The 23,019-nt window shown below is 53.4% G+C and overlaps 2 protein-coding genes across 2 annotated transcripts in view; one reads left to right on the top strand and one right to left on the bottom strand.

The window, feature by feature from the left end:
• The first annotated feature begins 3,079 nt into the window (after positions 1-3,079).
• GNAT1 (G protein subunit alpha transducin 1) lies at positions 3,080-15,012 on the top strand. The gene is made up of 9 exons (XM_090021282.1): positions 3,080-3,198; positions 7,032-7,074; positions 7,571-7,712; positions 7,998-8,155; positions 9,107-9,235; positions 10,049-10,178; positions 11,146-11,299; positions 13,149-13,344; positions 14,872-15,012. The coding sequence occupies exons 1-8, from the start codon at positions 3,093-3,095 to the stop codon at positions 13,337-13,339; spliced, it is 1,053 nt and encodes a 350-aa protein (XP_089877408.1). The 5' UTR covers positions 3,080-3,092; the 3' UTR covers positions 13,340-13,344; positions 14,872-15,012.
• Positions 15,013-18,271: 3,259 nt separating this feature from the next.
• Positions 18,272-23,019, bottom strand: part of GNAI2 (G protein subunit alpha i2) — a 185,510-nt gene continuing 180,762 nt past the window's right edge. The window contains exons 8-9 of the mRNA XM_090021061.1: positions 20,870-21,094; positions 18,272-19,502 (exon numbers count right to left, since the gene is read on the bottom strand). Of these exons, the coding sequence (XP_089877187.1) occupies positions 20,904-21,094 (191 nt within the window). The 3' untranslated portion in view covers positions 18,272-19,502; positions 20,870-20,903. The remainder of the gene's footprint in view (positions 19,503-20,869; positions 21,095-23,019) is intronic.

Below are 23,019 nucleotides of genomic sequence, written 5' to 3'. Positions count from 1 at the left end.
CCCATGCGTGCCTCACAGTTTGGAAGAGCAGCAGCCTGTGGTGGCAATGCCCTTGCCCAGAGCCAGGCCCCTCCATGGAGGCATGCCCAGACTGAGGACAGGGATCTCTGCAGAGAGAAAACAGGGCGACAATGGGATGGGCATGCTCCTGCCCTCTCCTCCATCCTCCAGGGGTACAGTGATAGCCCTGAGTCAGCTCCTTCCCCTGCTTCTCCACACAGCCCAATCCCAAGGATGGCACCTGCACTAGATAAGGGCTGGAAAAGGCAATTGCCATAGGGGCCTCACTCAGAGCAAACTCCCGGCACTGCCCTCTGGGTACAGGTCCAGGCCTGACCCTGACCAGACCTCTGCCAGCTCGGTAGGGGTGGGGAGAAGAGGAATGGCAGGGCTCTGGGGCATGTAGGGGGTGCACAGTAGAGGTGGATAGGGGACTCCACACACATGAATGCAGCAGGCCTGGTGTGCTCACCCTCCCCTTCATCCCGAGGTGCTGGGAGGGATTTGTGGTGGTTTTGCGCCCCCTGGTGGCTGAATGTGGCACTGCTCAGCAGAGAGCTCAACCCCAGCCACACGCTGCTGGTCCAGGCCGCTGCGCCCCTAGCACCCCTTCCGCCCCAGGCCTGCTCGTGGCATGGGGCTAATGCAGTTCAAAGGGCTCTTGATGCCTGATCATCCCAGGTGCACCATTTTCAGGCATAGGGGAGGCCCAGGATATAGGCACCAACCTTTCCACTGTGAGGACCTCGGGGCAATCTGCTCTTGATCACCTGGGTCCTGAGTTCCATGTGCTCAGCCTGGCATCTTGTGACAGGGGATGCCTGGCCTGGGCATGGGGGCACTATCACTCAGGCAGTGCTCCAGCCTCACCATTGCTCACTGCCTGGCCTGGTACTGACCCATTTCCCTTCAGTACTTTGGTGTCACCTGCTTCCCCCTCCCCCCACAATCCAAGGCAGAGTCCCTCTGCCACTGTGCATCTGTCCATCCACCCAGCTGCTTTGGGCTGCTCTGCACACATGGATTTGAGCAGGGTCTTCACTCTTGTGCCCTTCTCTCAACACCCACTCCCCACAGTATGTAGGAGACTCCCAGGACCCTACTCCCAGGGCCATTCCCCCTTCATGTACACCCTGTGCTACTCCGTTTACAGAGCGGAGCATCTGTGGGTGACAGGGACGTGGCACTAGCTCGCCTGGCCTTCTTGTCTCAGCCTCTTGCTGTTCCAGGCCTACACTCCAGTGCCTTGGCCACTTCCCTCCTTTCTCAGATAACCATGATCCCTAGGGCTGTTTTTCAAGCAGTTGCAAGGGATTCATTTAGCTTTTCACCTTTCTGAGTCCTCCCTCCCTTCCCCTCAGGATGCACTTGACAGGAGTTGGGTTTCAGGAAAATCCCAAAGGTTGATCAGCTCGCACTTCCTAGGAGGGGAGAACAGGGTGCCACAAGACACTGGTCCATTATATTGACGGGGGGTGAGGGGGGAGAGGTGCAGGGGGCTGCAAGTTGTGATGAGAGACAGCAGAGCTGTATGAGTAGGAAGCTTGTCCAGCACCAGCCAGATCTCAGTCTCACTCTTTCACAAGAATTATTTTACCTTTAAGAAAGGCAGAAAGTTTCCTCGGAATATCCAGTGCAGCTCCCGCCATGGTACATTCCCCCACACACGTTCCACACCCAGGCAGACCTTTGAGCTTGGGCTACCAAAGACTTAATCCCTCTCCCCACTCTCCATTACAATTCATGGAGTCCCCGAATCCAGCCAGGCACATGCCTCTGTTGGTCCAGAGCCCCATTGCCCTCTGCTGCTGCCATCCATGCCCCAACTCAGTGTTGATTGCAAGCCAACCCCTCCGCATGCCACTACCCAGTACCCTAGCCCCTTCAGCATGCTCTGCCTTGGCTCTGGGCCTGTCCCCTGAAGTGCCGTCAGGCTGCTGGGTGCTGATGTCTCTGGTTCTCCTGAGGCCCAGGTCCAGCTTGAGCTCCGTTCATTGGGGTCATGCAGGCTCTTGGGGACTGGTGGATTGCCTGGGCACAGAGATGCTTGGAATGAGCAAACTGGGAAGTATGATTGAGGGACTGCCAGCCCAGGGGCAGAACACAGCAGGGACTAAGGGCAGACAGGGGCAAGGAGGTTTCCCTGGGGCTTTGCCCCATTCCCTAAGCCCCAGTGGGTCAGCAAGGAGACTTCAGAGTTCACTGCACTCCCTCTCTCTCCCCTTTGCCCCCCAGGAAACTCTGTGCCAGGGAGCTTTGGCCTGCAAGGCAAGGAAGAGCACCCTGCACTGATTCTGTCCATGCCAAAGTGGCCAGCCTGGATTTACCCTGAAGCACCTTAAGCTGGGAAGCCTTGGTCCCTGTGTGTGCTCACAGTGGGACACATGGCCTCTGTTGATGCAAGACACTGTACGTGCAGAGGCTTTGGGTCAGCTGTCTAACACGGAGTCCCCTATATTACCAGCAGAAACCGATTCTGACTTCCGGTGACTTGCCCAAGGTCATAGAATGAGATGTAGGCTCAGGGCACAGCTCGTCTGGTGCCAGCCCCAGGCCACCTCCCCTCACAGGAAGCTGGGGCATGGATGGTGGGCCAGGCTGTGAGGAAGTCCCTGCTTTTACATGTTGATGATGCATCCCTGGATGGGAGCAGATGGAGGCTGGAAATTGTTGCACTCAGCAGGTAGGGGGATTTGTGGGGATTTATCTCAGAGATGGGTTTAAGGCATCAGCTCATGGGGCTGCTCATGCCGCTGAGCACAGCAAGTCTGATCAGAGTGAAACAGAGGGAGGGGAGCCTGGGCCCTACCTGCTCCTTGTCCACCTGTCCTTGCCACAGATTGGGCAGCAGGGAGCACATGACTTCCATGGGCTTCGAAATCCCCCATTGTGGGAGACTGGCTGGCACTGTGCATTGGAAGGAGTGTCATTCTTCTCTGGGGTTCACGACGGAGCAGGAGGCAGCGAGCGGAGGCCTTCCAGAGTTAGTAGTGGGTTCCAGAGGAGACAGGACAAAAGCTCTGGATACTCCCTGGGCTTACACTACTGCTGCTGAGTGGCTGGATCAAGAAGAGGAATATACTGAAAGCCAGATGGGAGCTGGGGCCAGCGCAGAAGAGAAGCACTCGCGGGAGCTAGAGAAGAAGCTCAAGGAAGATGCCGAGAAAGATGCCAGGACAGTCAAGCTGCTCCTACTGGGTATGTGCTGGGTTGGAGGCTGAGCCCCGCTTTTCCCTGATCTCAGCCAACACCCTAGATCCTGCACCACCCCCTCAAACCCCTGCCCTGCCCCTGCCCCTGCCCCTTGGCCCAGAGCTATCCACCAGACGCCCTCAATCCCAAGCCAACCAATACCCAGGTTCTGAGCCAGCATCCAGGCAGTGAGACTGTGATGCTTGTCCTACCCAGGTGGCTGGATATGGTTTGTCATCATGGTGGGAATGCTTGATGGAGGGGCCCTTATACTGGCTTGATGGCTCAGCTTAGGGCAATGCCAGGAGGAAAGAAGAGCTGGCAGCATTTTACTAAGGTATTAAGCATCCACAGGCCTTGGCACTCAGCACCCCTCTCACTCCTCTCCAGATCCAGAGCTGGTGAGAGCCAGAGTCCTGATCAGTGGGAGACAGCATGTACAGCTCTGCCTCTCCATGTCATGTGTGCTGCAATGCAAATGGCCCCAGGAAACTCTGATCTAGCACAGAGAAGGGGATGTTTGCTTATACTTCAGCTTGGCCCCCAGCTGGTGTAAGCAGCACTGTTCTACTGACTGTAGTGGGGTGGATCAGCATGTGATGTGAGCCTATGTAGTCCCCTTGGCTCCCTTAGCACCCACCTTTGTAATTTCATGGCAGTTTTGCAAAGTCCAGCTGGAACCTGGACTTGCTATTGCTAATACTTCATCTTGTAGCCTTGCCAGGGCATTTGGAGATAATGTCTTGGCATCACTGGCAGTCTGACCAACTTGCCTGAGCTGGGAACAAAGCACTTGAACTCCAGGGCTTTGTCCCTGAGTTTGTCAGAGCAAATCATTTACAGTGTGCATGCCCCAGGAGCTGTGGCCGCTGAAGCTTGGAGGAGATGCTGGATTGCTGTGGTTGCCACGTTGCCCTCTCTGAAGCTTTTGCAATGTTGGAAACAGGTTGCAAAGCTACTTTCTCTCCATGCCCTGCCCTACAAAGGTGGGGTGTTAGCATCTCTTTTTCTGCAGGCCTGGTCTGCAAAGCCCGGAGGAGAATGTCCGATCTCATTATCCATGCCCCAAGGATAGACACTGATCATCCATCTTACCTTAATGCCAGCTAAGAAAAGACACTGGGGCCTCTATAATCCTGGCTTGGTATCTCCAGTGCCATGAAAAACAGCATCTGCAGGGAAGCTGATTAATACTGTACACTTCTTCTTGCCCCTGTTCACTGCCAGGTTTGTGCTTAAGACAAGCCCTGAGCACGACACCAATAAGGAGGGTAGGGGCAGGATAACTGAGCAGCTGTCCCCATCTTGGCTGATGGACCAGGAACTGAACTGAGGGTTTTCAGTCCCAAAGCAAATTATTAAACAGTCAATTGGTGAATGGCTAGTGGGTAGTAAGGTGGTAGAAAAAGCTGACAAGGGTTTGTCAAGAACAACTTGCCTTGTCTGATAGGACAGCTGGCCTAGTGAACAAGGGGAAAGCAATGAATGAGATGCAGCCTGACTTCTGTAAGGCTTTCAGCTCTGTCCTACATGACCTTCGCGTGTAACAGCTTCTGCATGAGTCACTGTTAGATGAACATACAGTTGATAAAAAAACTGACCTCAAAGACTAGTTTCCAGTGGTTTATTGTCAAACTGGGAAGGCAACATAGGTAGGTTACTCTAGGCACCTGTCCTAGGCCTGGTTCTATTCAATAACTATCTGGAGGATGAAATATAGGGTTGGCTTAAAAATTGTTGACAATATTGAGCTGGAAGGGCTTGCATGGTGGGGAGGGTAGGATTAGAATTCAAACTGACTTCAGAAGATTGGAAAGATGATCTGAAATCAGCAAGATGAGAATTAATAAAGACAAATGCAAAATATAATGCTTAGGATGGAGAAATCAAACGCACAAATAGGACATAAGTATTCCCTAGCGGGGCAGGGAATAGTAGCAGTATAGGAAAAAAGGATCTGGGGGTTTCTAGCAGGCTACAAACTAAACAGAGTCAATAATGAAATATATTGTTTAAAAGGTAAATCCCAGTCTGAGATATGGTAGCAGAAGAACTATACTTAGGACACAAGAAATAGTTATTCTTATTCAAAGTTGGTGAGACCCAGCAGGTGTGCTATGTTCAGTTTGGGGCTGTAAGAAAAATGAAGAACAACAAGAGTGATGTAAATTTTGGAAGTCATGACCTGTGAAGCTAGATTGAAGGGACTGGCCTTGGTTGATCTACAAAAGAGAAGACATAGCAACAGCCCCAGCCCTATGTTGACATAAGGAGGATGGTGATCAATTGCTCTCCTTGTCTGGTAAAGGAAGGACAAGAAGAAATCAGCTTACTCCACAGCAAAGAAGATTTAGATTGACTCTTAGGAGAAAGTTGCTTAACTCTAAGGTAGTGAATCACAGGCACAGATTCCTGTGGAGAGGTGGAATCTACTTTGGTGGAGGTTTAGAAACAGGTCATACAAAATCTATCCTGGATGGATGGGCCAGGTACACTCAATCCTGCCTCAGGGCAGGGTGACCACTTAAGGCGGAAGTGTAAAGGTGGGTGGGCAAAAGGGGCACAAGTCCCAGGCACTGACTAGAGGGGTGGTGGGGGCTGCCTCACCCTCCCATGCCCTGTTCCCCCCAACACTTCCTCTGTGGCAGCTCTGGCTCCAGCTGCAGGAAGAGCAGAGAAGCAGCAATGGTGTACAATACAGGAGTGGCTGGTAGCTCGCTGCTACTGTGGGAGATGTCAGCTCCTTTTTTTTGTCACTGAAAACCAGTGGTTTTTCAGCTATTCAACATACCTGTCAGCCCCAAAAATAGGAGGTGACATCTCCCCCAGCAATAGCGAACCTCTGGCTATTGCTTCTGTAGTATGTGCCTGATCTGTTATGCCTCAATCTTGAGGTCCCTTCCAGCCCAACTTGCCCCTGATTCTAAAGCACATGTGGGCAGAGCTTGAGCTGAAGTGCCAATCCCCACCCTCCTACCTAGGGTTGGAGCATGCTCCCTCCAGGAACGGGCGCAGCCAGGAATACACAGCGCCCCTTGCCAGTGAGTTCCAGCCTCATTCCAGCAAAGCCCTCCGGAGCAGGGCCCATTGCTCCCATCAGCAGGCTCTGGTTTGCTTTTCCTTCAGTGCCCAGCATGCAAATGCACAAGAAGGTGCTGCCTTACCTACACCAGTGCCTGACCTTCACATTGGCCATAAGTGGCTCTGAGTCATGGTCCATTCAAACCAGAGCCAGCATGAGTGCCAGGTTTAAGCAAATTAAAATGCAGATGACTTGCTGTGACATTGCACTCGAGGGCTTTGGCTGTCCACCAGAAGCCAGGCCCGTACGAAGCTCCATTCCTAGCTGTGCTGCTAGCACACACGCAGAGACAGGTGCAAACCAAAGGCCACATGCTGCACATAAAACCCTGTCCCACTCTGTCACCCTTCAGTGGCTGGATCAGGTCCAGTGGTCTATGCTATGACTCCCCACTTACAGAACTGCTCAGAGAGCAGGGAAGGGGTGGGAAGGCCATGACCCACCCTTATACATCCTGCCCACTTCTTTCTTTATTCCAGATCACCCTGTCTCTTCTCCCTTTTACTGCTCCTTCTTCCTCATGTCCTTCCTCCTCCCCTTTCTTTGGTCCCACCAAGCCATGCTCTTGAGCTGAGAGGAAGAAGAGAAGCTCTGGTGCTTCCTACTCTCTTAGCGGCCCAGAACGTGTGGGTGGACAGATCTAGTGGGTCTGAACCCACAGCCTCCCATGGCAGCCAAGCCCAGGCAGTGGGATGGGTTCCACTTGACTTCTCCACATGTATTTGTGCTTACCTCCATGACTGAATTTGTCCCCTAGGAGCTGGTGAATCCGGAAAGAGTACAATCGTTAAGCAAATGAAGTAAGTGTAATTGGACTCACCCCCCAACCTTAGACCTTTCCCTACAACACCTCCTCTTAGGAGAGCTTGGGGCTGGAATAGCCAGGAGGACCCCGCAGCCAGCACTCTATCCCATTCCCAAGAACCAAGCTTTAAGATGGGATTTTCAGCATTAGCCCCAGTCTGGGTAGCACAGGGCCCTTTCCTGATCCATGGATGTCCCTGTGGTGCCAACTGTGACATGGCAGCATGTAATGTGTGCTCCTGAGAGACACCATTTCCCTCAGTGCCCCAGGAAATGCTTTCCCAGCCTCCAACTGCAACCTGGTGAAGCCCTGACTGCCTATACCCACTACCATGGCATTCCTCCTTGGTCCCTGTAATGTTCAGCTAGTGGGACATTCAAGTCCATGGGCCAGGCAAGATGCCTTCAGTACTTTGCTGAGTATTGGTGGGAGTCCCAGCAGCAGAGCCTGTGGCTCACTCTGAGCTCACCACCGACTCCTGTTCCTGACAGAATTATCCACCAAGATGGTTACTCCCTGGAAGAGTGCTTGGAGTTCATCGCCATCATCTACAGCAACACTCTGCAGTCCATATTGGCCATTGTGCGTGCCATGAGCACGCTGAACATCCAGTATGGGGACTCAGCCAAGCAGGTGAGTCATGGGGGTGAGGTGGGGTGGGGATCAGTGCACACCCCACTATGGGGCTCTCTGTCTCATGCATGGGGTGCAGAAGGAGTTAGTGAAGCTGCTCCAACTTTGCCTAAATAGTCAGCTCTAGCTCAGGCAGGAGAAGTCTGTGCTTTTGATCCTCAGGTCATGTCCTTGCCAGTAACAGCCCACCCTCAGCTGTGGTGCTTCCCCAGTCTCCTGGCTGTCTCACTTCTGGTCCCTTGGGCAGCTGGAAGCAGCTAACACAGCTGTGCTCTCCTTCTGCAGGATGATGCCCGTAAGCTGCTCCACTTGTCTGACACTATCGAGGAGGGTACCATGCCCAAGGAGATGTCTGATATCATCATGCGCCTCTGGAAGGACACTGGCATCCAGGCCTGTTTCGACCGCGCCTCTGAGTACCAGCTGAATGACTCAGCTGGCTAGTACGAGCTTCCCTTTGTATTTCCCTAAGCAGATGGTCCCTAGCTAGTGCTGGGCCCAGGGGATGTGGCCTTTGGAAGGGGAGTAACTAGTTGACCCTATCAGAAGACGGAGCAACTGAAGAAGCTTGACAACCAGTGAGCTGCCTGCTTCCCTTTTGGTGATGGGGAAAGATTGTCTGACCCTGGTGACAACTCGAGACACATTCTCCTGGCCCAGACTCACGCCCCAGCAAGCCATGGCCAGTAAGGGAGGAGACAGGAACACCAGGGTACAGGCTGAGGATGGGCGAGGGCGTAGTGCAGGGTGCTACTGGGATTCTGGGTTGTGGGACTCCCAAGAAGCCCCTCAGCAGTGCTTGGGTAGCTGCCACAGCTCTAAGGGTGGTGTTCTAGTCTTTTCTGGATACCTAGGTGACCTGGTTTGGTTGTCACTTACACACAGATTGGCATGCTCTTTCTGCACATGAATGGCTATGTATATGCCTGGAAATAAAATGCCAATTTGTAAGTGGCGTTTTTGGGGATTGGACCAAGTAGATGACCAAATCCAGTCATCTAGGCATCCAGAAAGGGATATAATCCCACCCTCTCTCCTGAAGACAGAATGAACAGTTAGAAAAACTTCTGCTCCTCTGCTTGTTCCTGGAGGCACAGCACAGGACCTCAGGTAGGCAGGGACTGAGGCTGGAGGAGCTTGGGAAGATCCATCCCCGTACATCTCACAGTTGGGGGCCTGGGATTGGGGATTTCTGTAATGTAACAAGAGTAGCAGGTACCACCCACAGAAGTATCTAGATATCTTATATTTAGGCCCATGTATCACCCTAGGACCAGCAGCCACTTGGCATCTGGTCCCAGATGTGCCAGCTCGGGGTGGGTGAAGAACCCAGCCTGTGCTCTGGGCTTTCAGAACTGGTAAGCATCTCATGCCCTCTCTTTGTGCTTGGGCAGTTACCTGAATGACCTGGAACGTCTGGTCACCCCTGGCTACGTCCCCACAGAGCAGGACGTACTGCGTTCCCGAGTCAAGACCACCGGTATCATCGAGACCCAGTTTTCCTTCAAGGACCTCAATTTCAGGTGTGCTAAGCAATGGAAAAAGGGCCAGTGTCAGTCTATGCAGTCTTTCAGGGTTAAACATATGCTTCAGTAGCTAGCTTCACACTTGGGTGGAGAAAGCACACCCAAGGAAGCAGGCTGACAAAGAGTGGGACATTGAGTCTGGACAGGGCCCCAAGAGACTCTGGGTAATGGAGAATGGGATGCTGGGTTATGCAGGGGACCCTGAACACTTTGTTAGTTTAAAGACATACTCCAAGGTTGGGAGCCACTCCATGTCAGCTTTGGCCCAAAGCCATAGATAGCCAGTGAGTACCCTTGCTGGCTATGACACAGGTGTGCTGATGACTGCACATTTTGGGCAGCTGTCATGGTTGGCACTAATCCGCTCAGGACAGGATGGAGCATGGGAATCAATCTCCCTTGCTACTCTCTAGTGTTTGGTCCTCCATGGTAGGGCTCACGAGAAGTGTGGTAAATTTGTCCTGAACCTGCTCTGTGGAGAACCAGCAGCTTTCTCCAGGGTCACAGGATCCACCATCATGTCCCCACCATGGAAATAGGGTCCTGTTACCTGCTGTGCACAGATTTCCAGTGATCTTGCACGCATCAGACTATGGACCCAGCTATGGACAGCACCAAGCTGCCATCAAGCACACGCAGTCAGAGTTGCCCTGTAAGAAGGTGCCCGGGGGGGAGAGGGAAGCTGTAGCTATGGCTGCAGGTCTGGAAAGGGGAGCTATGCTCTCCAGAGGGGTCTCCCTTTCTGCTGGTGATGCAGTGGGTGAGGTCCTGAGCATAGCTCTTCACAGGTCTCCTTCTTTCTCTCGGCAGGATGTTTGATGTAGGTGGCCAGCGCTCAGAGAGGAAGAAGTGGATTCACTGCTTTGAAGGGGTCACATGCATTATCTTCATTGCTGCCCTCAGCGCCTACGATATGGTCCTGGTGGAGGATGATGAAGTGGTGAGTAGATCTCAGACTCTGGACCCAGGTTAGAACAGCCTGCAAGATGGGGGGCAGGGGTGCAGGCTACCAGAGATGCAATCCACTGGCAGTGGCTGACACAGAACCCATCCTTACCCGGCTGCCCTGGAGATAATGCACGTGCCAAAAAGGGGCTGAGCAGAGCATCAACTGTGCTCCTGTCACACCATCTTTGCTGCCACGCAGAGAGGACTCCTCACCCATGCAGAACCCTCTGAAGCCATCCCATCACAGAGGGCTTCCAAACATACACAGACAGTGTGGTCCAGGCCAAAGACCCTCCACAACCTACCAGCTTTTAGTGTGGATAAGACACACATAGGAACCAGCATTAGGCCCAGGCACCTTGAACTCCCCACCCTGAATGACCTGGACCTGTTTAAAGCTGGGTCAAGTGGGAGCAGCCTTTGACCTCAGTTCAAAATGGAGCTCAGACTTGCAAGGCTGGAGCCATGGCCATGTTTCCATTACAGCCTTTCACATGAATATAATGCCTGGAAATATCTCATCATTTAGCTGCCTTGCTTCTCTGTGTATATATGTCCCAGTAGGCTTCAGGGGATAGCAACATCCAATTGGGATTCAAAAGACATGGGTCCTAGACCCGCATGGGACTGCTTTGTGTCTATTTGCCCCTCTGTAATGTAGGAAGAATGATACTGACTGACTCCCTTGCAAAGTGCTTTATGGCTAAAAGAAGTGGGTTTTGTTATTAGGGGCTCAGACTTGCCAATTATAGGCAAATAAGATGACAGGGATTGTAACATGCAGGCCCTGCACCTTACCCTTGACTGCAGACATACAGAGTGAGTGACTTGAGAACTGGTCAGCCATCAACTTGGCCTGGCTGCCTCCCTCATTTCTCCAGAGGCTGGTAGAGGCTGTAGAGAATCATGGCATATGATATAATGAAAGAAACCTCACATTGTCCCCTGTTCCACCCAAGAACCGCATGCACGAGAGTCTGCACCTCTTCAACAGCATCTGCAACCACCGCTACTTTGCCACCACCTCCATCGTCCTTTTCCTCAACAAGAAGGATGTCTTTACAGAGAAGATCAAGAAGGCCCACCTCAGCATCTGCTTCCCAGACTATGATGGTGAGTTCCCAGTCTGTAGCAGGCCTTTGGCATGGCCAAGCTGGCCCTAAGACAGCTGAGGTTGAACCTCATGGGGGCTTTGCCACTGACTCTGTTCTGGCTGTGCTGTGCTTTTCTCCAGAAAGCAGAGAGGAGGCCAGGTGTATTCCCAGCCCTAAATGGCTTCCTGGAGGAAACAAAAAGAAAAGCTATTACAGGCCTCAGCAGCATCAGTCAGCATGCTGCTCACGTGGATTATCATGGAGCATAGGGAATCGCCCTCACTGTTTCAAAATGGAAAGACAGGACACGTATCCACCCCCCTCCTATCCTCACTGGCGGCATGGCTGGAGCAGAGCCGAGCAGAGCAGGGGCAGATACGAGCTGACCTTTGCAGCTTTGGGGCTCCCTACCCTGCTATCTTTCCCCCAGGAGTCCCACACCAGCCGTGTGCCCCTGCCTACTCAGCAGCAGCAGGGGGATGCTGCCACTGCCCTCACTGTTGCTGAGAGGGCAGAGGGAGCCTGGCCATGGGGGTACAGATAGTGCAGGGCTCCCAGGGAGAAGGCAGCACGGCAGGAAGCCCTGAGGCCACAATGGGGAGCCCACTTCTGCCCTGCACACAGATCTGAGGGGTCACATGCCCCCCATGTCCCCTCCTGGGAGTGCACATAGAGGTGGGGTGCCCTCCCTGGATGATCTGCCTGCGGCTCCATCCTGCTCCATGCCCTGGCCCCAGGCCCCATGCACCACCCTGGCTGGGCAGCACCTCCATTCCCTCCCCCACTGTGGGGGCCTCAATCTGCTCCCCGCCCATGTACCCTTCCCCCACAGAGTTACCTACAGGGAACTATTCTCCATGCTGCCTGTCTGTCTTGCTGGCCACATGCATGTGTGCGGGCATGCACATCCATGTGGAGCCCCCTGCATCCTGCTCCCAGCAGCCCCAAGCAGCCCCTTGCAGGCTGGAACACCCGCCGTTTCCCCAGGTTTTCTGCAGCAAACAGAAAACCTGGATCCCTGAACAACACCGTGAATCTGGGATAAATGCTGTCCTGGAGTCATGAAGCCTGAGTCCTGGACTTGATGGTCCCATTCTGGGACTGTCCCACCCAATTAGGGACAGGTAGTCACCCTAGGAGTTGCTGCTGGTACAGGTCAGAAACCAATCTCACTAAATACTAAGCCAGCTTTATGGGTCCAGTGTGCAGCAGCACATGCCTGTGTTTTACACAAATGGCCACTAGATGTCCCCACTGCCCTGGACAAATGCACACCCCCCCCCTTTCAGGTGTGTCAGGTGCTGAGCCCCAGATGGGGTTCCTAGGAGGCTGAGGGGAGACAGGGATTGGGGAATGGCCTTCTGGGTATATGGACACTGAGGCCCCAGGGTTAGAGGGTAAAATTTTGAGGAGGGTCCTGACCCTGAGTCCTGGGGGTTCTAGCATTGGGATCAGGGGCTGGGAGGGCTGGGGGCTCTGGGGTCTCCCGACATGGGTACGGCTGTTGCTCCTCCCAGCCCCGCTCTCAAGCCTGGGGTCCCCCGCCCCTGCCCTGGCTCTTAAGCCTGCACCGCCCCACCACACTGTTCTCCCAGTCTCCCCCCACCTCCCGGAGCCAGCTCTGTTACGCCACTGAGAGTGGGATCTGGGTCTGGGGGCAAAGCAAGGGAATAAAGCAGAGGAGGCCATGTTAGAGTGGGGAAAAGTGGGGCCCCAGGACTGGACAGGCCATGCAGAGCTCTTCGCAGCCACTTCTAGGAGGCTCTGGGAAACATCAGCACCCCGCTGAACTCTCTGGGTTCAGGGCAGGCAGCCAGCTCATCAGCTTAGCCAGCCCCTAATGCTGTTCTGTCAATGTGCCCCTACAGGACCCAATACATATGAGGATGCGGGCAACTACATCAAGATACAATTCTTGGAGCTGAACATGCGCAGGGACGTGAAAGAGATCTACTCACACATGACCTGTGCTACCGATACTGAGAACGTCAAGTTCGTATTCGATGCTGTTACCGACATTATCATCAAAGAGAACCTCAAAGACTGCGGTCTCTTCTGAGCCAGGTACCACAGGCCTCCTCCCTCCTCCCCCAGGGGCTGCAGGCTCCCTCGATCCCCACATACCAAGTCCTCCATCTCCACTGTGGTTGCCTGCACTACACCGCTGAGTGGGCTGAACGGAGAACAAGGGAGGGAGCTGTGGTCGCTACCTACTCCTGGCAAGAGCTACTGTTGGGCTTGTATGAGCAGGATGGAGGATGAGGAGGAGCCAGTTAATGGGGCTGGGGGTTGGACAGTGAGAATAAGGGAAGGCTGTAGAGGAGGTGGGTGGTGGGACTTAAACACCAGAGGCCCTGGCCACCCATGTTAGCCTGCCAAGGCATGGTGTTGTGTCCAGTACCCTTGCCTCCAGCAGGAAGACTACAGGGCTCAGGCTGTGACTATAGGCTCAGGACCACTGCACTGATCCTTTCCTGTTACTCAGCAACGGCAGGAAATCTCACTGCCAGGCGCTTCCAGCTTCCTTGTTCCTCTGGGGCTGGGCCAGGCTGGAGGTCCTGAGGGGGAAAGCAGCACCCTCAGCCCCAACTCTTGCCACACAAGAGGTGGAGCTGGGCTTTCTTGGGATGAAGTCCGGCATAGTGCACTCTGGTACTTGGGCCTGTTCTTGGGAAGTGACTGGGACTCCACAGCAGGCAGGTGGATGCTCCAGCTCCTCCAGAACAACTATCCTGTCGTGCTGCCCCACAGCGCCCTGTCCCACCTGCAGCTGGCAGAGGTGCTCGGTTAGCAGCTCCTCCTGGCCGGCACTTCACCATGCTGGACAGACAGAGCAGGAGGTGCTGCTTAAAGCTGCCACCAGGTAGTGAGGCAGGGGGGAGCAGGCAGCCAAGCTAGCCACAGGCTCACAGTAGCTACTGGCCTAGTCACAACTGTGTCCTCCCATTCTGGTGCCATCCCACCAGCCCACATAATTCAGCCTCCTCATGGGCTGTGTCCAGCATATGAGAAAGGCCTGGGCAAAAGCTCATGCCAAAGTCTCCTGAGCAGATGCTCAGAAGGCCTGGGCCTTCATTCCTGTCTCCTCATCACCCCCAGCAGTGTCACCCTCAGATGGCACCAGGTGTACAACTGGGGGCAGGGGAGGCTGATGGGGCAGTGGTCAGGGAGAGGCTGGAGGAGGGAGCTGGTCCCAGCTCTTCTGACTCAAGACAAGCCCCAGTTGTGCTGAGCTCCCAGTATGGCGCTGACTCCCTGGAGAGGTGCCCATGGTCATAAGAAGCCAAGGTAGAGCTTCCCCTGCTGTGTGGAGCTGGAAGCGCCCAATCGGACTCCGAGGGCTGGCACATGACCCCCTCCCAACCTCCCTGGCGGAGTCGGGTCCGTGCCAAGGTGCAGAGCGAATATGGGCAGGACTTGGCTTAGGCTGCTCTCTGCCCAGTGAGAAGGAGGCTGTACTGGGAGCCAATTACCCTGCCAGGGCATAAGAGGTAGGGCCTACACCAGCCAGCCCCTTGCTATCTGATATGCTCCTGCTCACCCTCATCCAGCAACATCATAACCAGTCCCTTCCCACCCCTCTCTCCATAGACCTCCTGGGGCTGCAAGGACGTCTTCCCGAGAACACAGACAGCATCTCCTGGACCCAGCAGCTGAGGGCATCTGCCCCAGCTCTTCCCCTACGTAGCACAGTGTGGAGACCAACCCCTGCGCTGACACCAGCACCCTCACCTGCACCACACAGCACTGCATTGGACAGGCAGGACCAGGCCCAACCCTGCACTGCCACTGCCACCACCCCCACCACTTCAGAGTAGGGGGGATCCACCCCTTTCTCAGCACTGAAAGGCTATTTCTGGTACCTTCTTTTACAATGATCCAGATGCCAAGGAGGTGCTGCTAGAGCCAGCCCAGCTGTGCAGGGAGGGTGCATGTGTGGCAGCTGTGCTAAGTGGTGACACCCCCCCCCCCAAACTCCCCACGCAGCCCTTAGCCGTCATGCACAATGCCCCCTATTGCACCACTCCCACACCTCCTGTGCTGCTGTCCATTCTGGGTTTCTGTCCCCTGTTGTGATCCTGGCACAGCTGCCCACTCATATGGCCAATGAAACTCAGCCCACCCCCAAGCATTCCCCTCAGAGCTCTGATTGCACCCTTGGGGACATCCCACCTGGAGCAGTTCTGCTGTGGCAGCTAAGATGAGCCCCAGCCATGGCTTGTGAGTCTGTCTGACCACCCACATTTGGCCCCTGGGATGCACCAAGGCCATCTTGTCCAGGTTGCTTGGTGGCATCTACTCCTTCCACTCTGTAGCAGAGGACCCCCTGCCCTGGGCTTCCCAGCACCAGCCCCCAGGTGAAGAAATGTCTCCCATGTGACCAAGGCTTGAGATGTGGTCACCTCCTTTCCCCTCCAGTCCTCTTCATCTTGCCCCAGAAAGGAAGGGGCCAAGCAGCACTCTGTGCTCAGGGGAATGGACAGATGCCAACACTAGGGATGGGAGGCAACAGCAACAGCAGCCCCCGTCTGTGTCCACAGCTAGCCCAGCTGACCCCAGGCAGGCAGCTGGGTTGATGCAGTATGAATTACTGGATGAACTTGCCCACTGGAGAGAACTTAGTGCTTGGTGCCTCTCCCACCCCCAAAAACACTGGCCCTACTCTAGGGCCAGAGGAAGCAGCAGCAAAGGGCTCCACTACAGGGGTGCTGCTGTGCCCAGAGCACATTTACCCCGATCTCTCAAATGAGATTCCCATTGTCGTGTGGATCCTTGTCCATGTAAACTTGGACCAAGCCTTCCCCCTCCATTCACCCACCCTCAGGCTCTGGGGTGAGTGGCAGTGGGTCCAGCTCTGGCCACGGTATGGTACCACAGCTGGTGACATCCCCCCTGTCCCCAGGCTGGGAAAGAGCTAGAGCCCACCCACATCCCTCTCCTAGGCTCAGAGGAATATTTTGCAATATGCCAGGGGGTGTGGGAAGGGGTGAACCCTCTGCTCCTAGTGCTTTGTGACTGCAGCTGATTCTTGACCTCCCACCCCGCATGAGGGCAGGGCCCTGGCACCCGTCACACTCCATCGCACCCCACTTGTCCAGCAACAGCTCCTTGTCAACCAACCCCACCACCATCACACACCCTTCCATGTGCAAACATTTGTCTTCACCTCCCATCCACAGGGAGGCAGGTCACACTCTTGGCAGGCAGATCCCTTGCTTTCTAGAAGGCTGTCTTGGCTATTAGCACCCCTCCCCTACTCTACCCCTGCATGGGCAGAGTTAAGGGGAAACAGCCCGCTTGGAAATCTCCCCACAGCTGGAGCACTGAAAAGGGAACACAGCTCCCTGCATGCCCGAGCCCAGGACATTGTTTGCAGTGGACTGTGGTGTAGCCTAGCTTCCTGTGTACACAGCGATGGCTTCAGCTTTCCCACCAGATTTCTGCTGGTTCTGGGTCTGGAATGTTTCACCACGGTGGCGATTAGGCGAGATTTAAAATAAAGCATCTTTCAGGCACATGGGGGTGGGGGTGGAGTTGTCTGTTGTGTCCAGTGAATCCTTGTCCCCTTGTCTCCTAGCAAATGTACTCTACTGCATAACATTTTCCTGGCATGAAGCACTGGTGCCCGTGATCCTGTAAGCATATCCAGACAGCACTGCAGCCAGTTTGTTTTCTACCTGGGATTATATCACATCAGATTTATGAATAAAAAGATTTAGCAACACCTTTCACTTACTCTAGCCCTGTGGTACAGTGGGAACCAAGTCGTCTGGAACAGGGGGCTCCCTGGTTAGGAACAAGTCTCAATTGCTGGGCATTGTCAGCTATCCCCCTCCACCAAAGGGCTCCCCTCTGCTACCAGTTGTCTCGAGCCTGGCTATGCTTTACTACAAAAAGAGAAATGTTTGCTCCACTGGCTGTTTGCAAATAAACCAAAACCCAGCAGTAATGACTTCCAGGCTGGAAACTCATGCCAGTCAGGGGAAGGGGCAGGGTTTTTACGGTAGAATTTGAGGGTACCAGGAACACCAAAATGGCATACATCAGCCATTGTGTCTTCTCTTACCAGAAACCCTGGGCTGTGAGGTTCCTCAGCTGCAGTCCCAAAGCAGCCAAGGTTCAGGTCCAGATGCCCATGTGGCATCCCATGTTAGCCCAGACAGCACAGTAGGTCCAGGATCCCAGACAGGCTGTTTGTAAGGGACTTGGTTTTCCAGGTGGGCTCGTTTCAACTCAGGGGTCGGGTCCCTGGAATTTCAGGAACTAGGCATCATGAAGAGTTACTGATGACTAGGGGTTACCAGAAGCATTTCCAAGGGGCCTGTCATCAGTGAAAGGCCAGCAGGTTGGTCAGCTGCAGCAGCTCAGTGCTTTCAGGCTCCCTGTGAGAGAATGAAAGTGTGCAGGGGTGGGCAGATTCAGTGCTGGAGGACAGGTTCTGCATAAACTATCCTTATTCCACAGGCCTCAGTGGACCCATCACCCCCAATACTATCCTAGCACTGGGATCCCCCTTGTTCTGACACCCCTCAAACCTTAATGCATAGACTTCTAGTCCAATGTTGTGTAGTTCTTTCTGCCCCCCACTGCCTCTGCCCCTGCCCGATACTTGCTGCAGTACAGAGATCCACCCAACAATGGATGGGGACCTGCCTTCATGTCACTTGGCTCTTGGATTATAAGCAGAGAACGGGTTTACTGCTCATGATCTAAATGACATGTGAAACCAGGACCCAAGCAGCACCATTTATGATAGCTCCTTCAATGTCTTCTTCCACCACTACCTCAAACTCACCAATGGCAGGAGAAGGCCCAGACAGACTCCCGTTGGGAATCAGCTCCACTTTGGCATTCCCCACTGCTCCAGTCCAGAAGAGGAACCCAGGTTCCCCCCACCTCCCCCAGTATTGAGAAACAGTGCCACCTCCATTTTGGTGAGGCAAGACGCAAAAAAAAAAAAAAAAAAAAAAAAAGAGGCATAAACAGAGCATTTTCTTTCTACAATTTTATTATTTCAAACCGTGTGAACAATTTTGGTAAAACATCATGTGATAAAAGCTAGGCTGCGTCCACTGTTTGCTATTAGCCCCTACTGGCTCTCGATGAGAGAGAAGCTGGGCTGCTTTTGTACAGCAGTGTTTCTTCAACCGACGCTACAGTTAGAGCTAAGAAACTACATTTAAAACAGAGTTGACAGTACAGCAACCTCATGAGCAACCCTGCCTGCTGGCAAGCAACAGGGAAGGAAAGGAATGAAAAAGAAGTTGACGGGATCACCACCACTTAGTCCTTCACTGGCATCTTAGCCCTTAGAAACCTAGTTCTTGCTGATGGGAAGAGACATGTTTAGAGGTCCTGGGATGTGTGCTCTCCCCGGGTGGGGACTGAATCCAGCCTGTGGCGGGGGGGCAGGGGTGGGAGGGGGATGAGGAAAAGGGGAGGTTTTATTTTAACCCAATTCCGAAAACACAAACATGCCAGAGCAAATTATGGAATAGATGTAAACGTACAGACAACCTCAAGGCACAAAATTTTTACTGTAGAAGATTCTGTGAAGACAACTTGACCACTTAGTACTTGACATTTTTAAATAGTTTTTAAAAAGATTTTCTTTTAAAAAGCAACGTAAAATAAGCCTTTTTTAATTTAAAATTTTTAAAGGAATGTTGGTTTATTGTTTTTTTTCTTGCTGGCTTGTGCAAATTACAGGAGTGCAGGAGACCTGCTGGATCCCTGCAGAGAAAAGAGCCACAGTTTAAATGTAAACATTTGGAAGGTGATTTCTTTTAAATTAATAAAAAGGATGATTTGAAGCAATTTCAGCCAGTTAAAAAAAAAAAAAAGTAGTAAAAATTTGGGTTTCCTCATTCAAAAAACAAAAAACAAACCCATTGGAAAGCCTGCAAGCTCATGTTCTAAAGGAAAACAGAATGAAGTGTTACGAACTGTAGCCATAGTTTTGTGATCCATGAGTAAGTCTTTGTGGGCATGAACTGGAGAGAAAACTAATGAACAGGTTCAAATACAAAGCCTGGAAGCAACGGCTGAGGGAACAGTGGGGAAAAACAGAACCTGTCTCTGCAATCATGGTCATTAACCAAAGTCTCTTCATTGGGGAAAAAAAGAAACAAAAAAATGAGAAGCAGAAGTCATTAAATGATGCAGTCCTTTCTTTATCAGCATCAGCCTCTTCCACCTGGTACAAAGCAGTTCAAGTAATCCTAGGGGGAGAGAGACACCCATGAATGTTATGCTGGGGAGGACGGGGAAAGCTGCTTTACCACTAAAACACCAAAGCAGATACTGGCAATCTGTGGGCCAGATCCAGGGAAAAGTGGTGGTGGCAGCTGTTATTCTAGCACTTGCCCCTCTCCCCCCACCTCTGACCCAAACTAGGTCAAACTGGCCCACCGCCTTAAAAGGTCGCCAATTGCTGCACCGAAGGGCTGTAACCTCAACTTCTTGGTGTCCTTTATGGGCCTTCCTACACCGCTCTCTACAGGGAAAGAGCTGGTGGCAGAACAGGACAAAGCAATGGCTCAACTTCTCCAGATCACAGCTGGCACCTCCTGCTATGCAGATGTCTGCAGTGATGGGGCACAGTGCAATCCCCTAGTGCACCTGGTTTTATAAATCAGTGTCTGGCAAGCCCCTGGCTGCTAGAGCTACCCTCCCCATAGCATTTTGTGGGCTGACTTAGCCACAGAACCCTAGGCATTGGCCCCTCCTTGCCACCTACCTGCTGCCCTGCCCTCCCAGGCTCTCCTGAGCCTTCTGCATGGACTCAGGTGTGTGGCAATTACCCCCAATAAAATGTGAAGGCAACAAGGGGTAGGGGTGTCCCTACCCTACCAGCTGCCTCCAGAAAATCCCATGTCTGGGCTTGCTGCACTGGAACAGGACTATTGTCTGCTTGCCCTCAAACCCTACATGCAACCACTTGATGCTAAGGAGGTGATGGCTGGCTCAGATTCCACTGGCACTGCTCAAATCTGTGCCATGTGAAGTGGGAACACTATGCAAGCTACAGACAGAGGCTGCCCTTCTCTCTTGTACGCAGCAGCCCCTCTCTCTCTCCTGTGCTCCTCTTCCTCAACCCCCTTCTGCCAGCAAGATCTACCATGACCTGGTACTCAGCCATTGTTGATGGGATATGCTGCCCTGTTCCATGCAGCACAGCTGTGGCCCACTTCGCTCACCAGGACTACTTCAAAAGGAGGCTGTATATCTGATTGAACACCCTAAGGTGCAGCTTGGCAGGAGGAGACTGGCAGGCCTCCAGATGACTGTCCTGGCCACTTTTGTTGCCTTTACACTCCTGAAGACAAGGGCAAGGGATGCTGCCTCTCCATGAAGAAGGCAATGCAGTAGGACTACCAAGTCCTGGACTATAAGGGATGCTGGCATGCAGGATTTGTGCTCCACAGCCTTCCCACCTTTCAGGCACACCATGGCCATACACTCTCTTCTCTCCCCTCTTCTCACACCCATGCCAGCTGGCCACTAGGCACCTCCCCCCAGACCCTTCCCATGGCATCCACAAATATTAGTGCTGGCCTGTCTATCTCAGATCCCCGGTCAGCCTCACCTTCCCACATTACTCAGCAGGTTTAGTTCCTAGATTAGAAAAGACCACAATCCTTCAGGTTGTTTTTGATGATGACATCGGTGACGGCATCGAAAACAAACTGCACGTTCTTGGTGTCGGTGGCGCATGTGAAATGTGTGTAGATCTCCTTGGTGTCCTTCCTCTTGTTCAGGTCCTCAAACTTGCTCTGGATGTAGCTTGATGCATCATCATACTTGTTAGCCCCTGTGGAGGAAAAGAATGGACACAAATGAGCCCATGCCAAGACTCAACCACCCCAAACCCCAAGCTCTGGCATGCTGGCCCCTTCCCCACTTCCTGCCTCAGTTTCCTGGCAAAGTAGATCCTGACCTAATGTGTGCACTGGGAAGGATTGAGCTTTGCTGTTATGAGTGCTGCACAAAGCAGGGCCACCCCTATACATCAGCTGGTGAAGAATGAAGATGCAAGGTGGGGTAACAGCCAGCTGAAGTAAGAATCCAGAAATCCCAACAGATCACTGGGAAGAACCTGCACTTAATTATAGCAGGTTATAACTGGCGGCTACAGGAATGGTGCTTTGAGGAGGGCTTTGGCTTCCTCAGCCATGACCGGCACATCATGACGAGAGACATGCTGGGATGGGACGGGCTCCACCTTTCCCCTAAAGGTAAGCGTGTGTTCTCTTCTGGGTTGGCGGACCTCCTCCGGCGGGCTTTAAACTAGGCTCGTCGGGGGAAGGGGAAGATGAGGGCGGAGGAAACATCAGACTGCCAGACCAAACAGCACCCACAACTACAGCCCAGCCCAGACCAATGAGCGAAGCAAACAAACAGGTAAGAGAGAGGGGCCAGGGTAATGCTGGGACTAGGGGGTCAGTACACACACCTGCAGGAGGCCTCAAATGCCTCTACACAAACGCTCATAGTATGGGCAACAAGCAGGAGGAACTCACCCTCCTGATGGCTGACACCAACTCGGACATAGTGGGGATTACGGAAACGTGGTGGGACTCTACGCATGCTTGGGCGGTCAATGTCAAGGGCTATAGGCTGTACAGGAGGGACAGGATAGGAAAGAGGGGTGGGGGCGTGGCGCTCTATTAAGGAGGAATACACATCCTCGTTAATTAGCAAGGAGCCAGGGGAGGGGCACTCAAGTGCTTTGGGTTAGAGTACAAGGCAGTCGAGGGGAAAGGGACTTAACGGTGGGAGTCTACTACAGACCTCCCAACCAGGGAGAAGAGCTTGACCAGGAATTCTTGGGTCAGCTCACAGAGGTAGTGAAGGCTAAGGATGTGGTTGTCATGGGGGACCTGAACTTCCCGGACATCTGCTGGGAGAAGCAGTCAGCCAGGTCTGAACGCTCACGTAGGTTCTTGGCCAGAGTGCAGGACCTCCATCTAACCCGGGAGGTGCACAGCCCCACCAGGGGGGACGCCTTGTTGGACCTAGTGCTGGCCACGGGTGATGACCTGGTAAGGGGGCTGCGGGTGCTCGACCAACTGGGCAACAGCGATCATTGCCTGCTGGAATTCACCATCCAGCGCAAGGTGGCAAAGGCATGCAGTAAGGCAGCGACCCTAGATTTTAGGAGGGCAAACTTCAACGAGCTAAGGAGGATAGTTGGAGAAGCGCTGAGGTCCCGGGGGGGGGGGGGAGGGGAGCCAGGTGTCCAAGGAGAGTGGTCCCTCCTTATGGAGATGATCCTCCAAGCCCAAAGAAAGGTAATCCCAACGAGGATCAAAGGGAGCAGGAGAGCACACAAGCCTCCGTGGCTCACCAAAAGCATCCGGGAATGTCTCCTTGCTAAAAAGGAGGCTTACACCCAATGAAAAGAAGGGGTCATCACCAGGGAGGACTATTCTGTAGTTGCTCGGGGATGTAGGGGGGCAGTTAGGAAGGCCAAGGCAGAGATGGAACTGGGACTAGCTTCCCAGATTAAGGACGATAAGAAGTCCTTTTTTAAATACGTAGGGGGTAAAAAGAAGGTCCCTGGTAATGTGGGGCCCTTGCAGGACGCCATGGGAAACTTGGTCATCACACCAGACGGCAAAGCTAACATGTTTAACGATTTCTTTGCCTCCGTCTTCCTAAGTAGGGACCAGAACAGCCACCTCCCTGCTGGGCCCCCCTCGGGCCCGGGGGGAGGCACACCTGGGCCACGGGTTA

The sequence above is a fragment of the Crocodylus siamensis genome, chromosome 11 (assembly GCF_052110815.1).
Source record: "Crocodylus siamensis isolate JL-2025a chromosome 11, ASM5211081v1, whole genome shotgun sequence".
NCBI classification, from domain to species: Eukaryota; Metazoa; Chordata; order Crocodylia; family Crocodylidae; genus Crocodylus; species Crocodylus siamensis.
This window is presented reverse-complemented; position numbering and strand designations above follow the sequence as displayed.

Excerpts from the sequence above, each read along its gene's own strand:
- GNAT1 (XM_090021282.1), top strand. The coding sequence starts at position 3,093 with ATGGGAGCTGGGGCCAGCGCAGAAGAGAAGCACTCGCGGGAGCTAGAG. Across the intron at positions 7,713-7,997 it reads ATGGGGACTCAGCCAAGCAG|GATGATGCCCGTAAGCTGCT; the intron begins GTGAGTCATGGG and ends CTCCTTCTGCAG. Across the intron at positions 11,300-13,148 it reads CTGCTTCCCAGACTATGATG|GACCCAATACATATGAGGAT; the intron begins GTGAGTTCCCAG and ends GTGCCCCTACAG.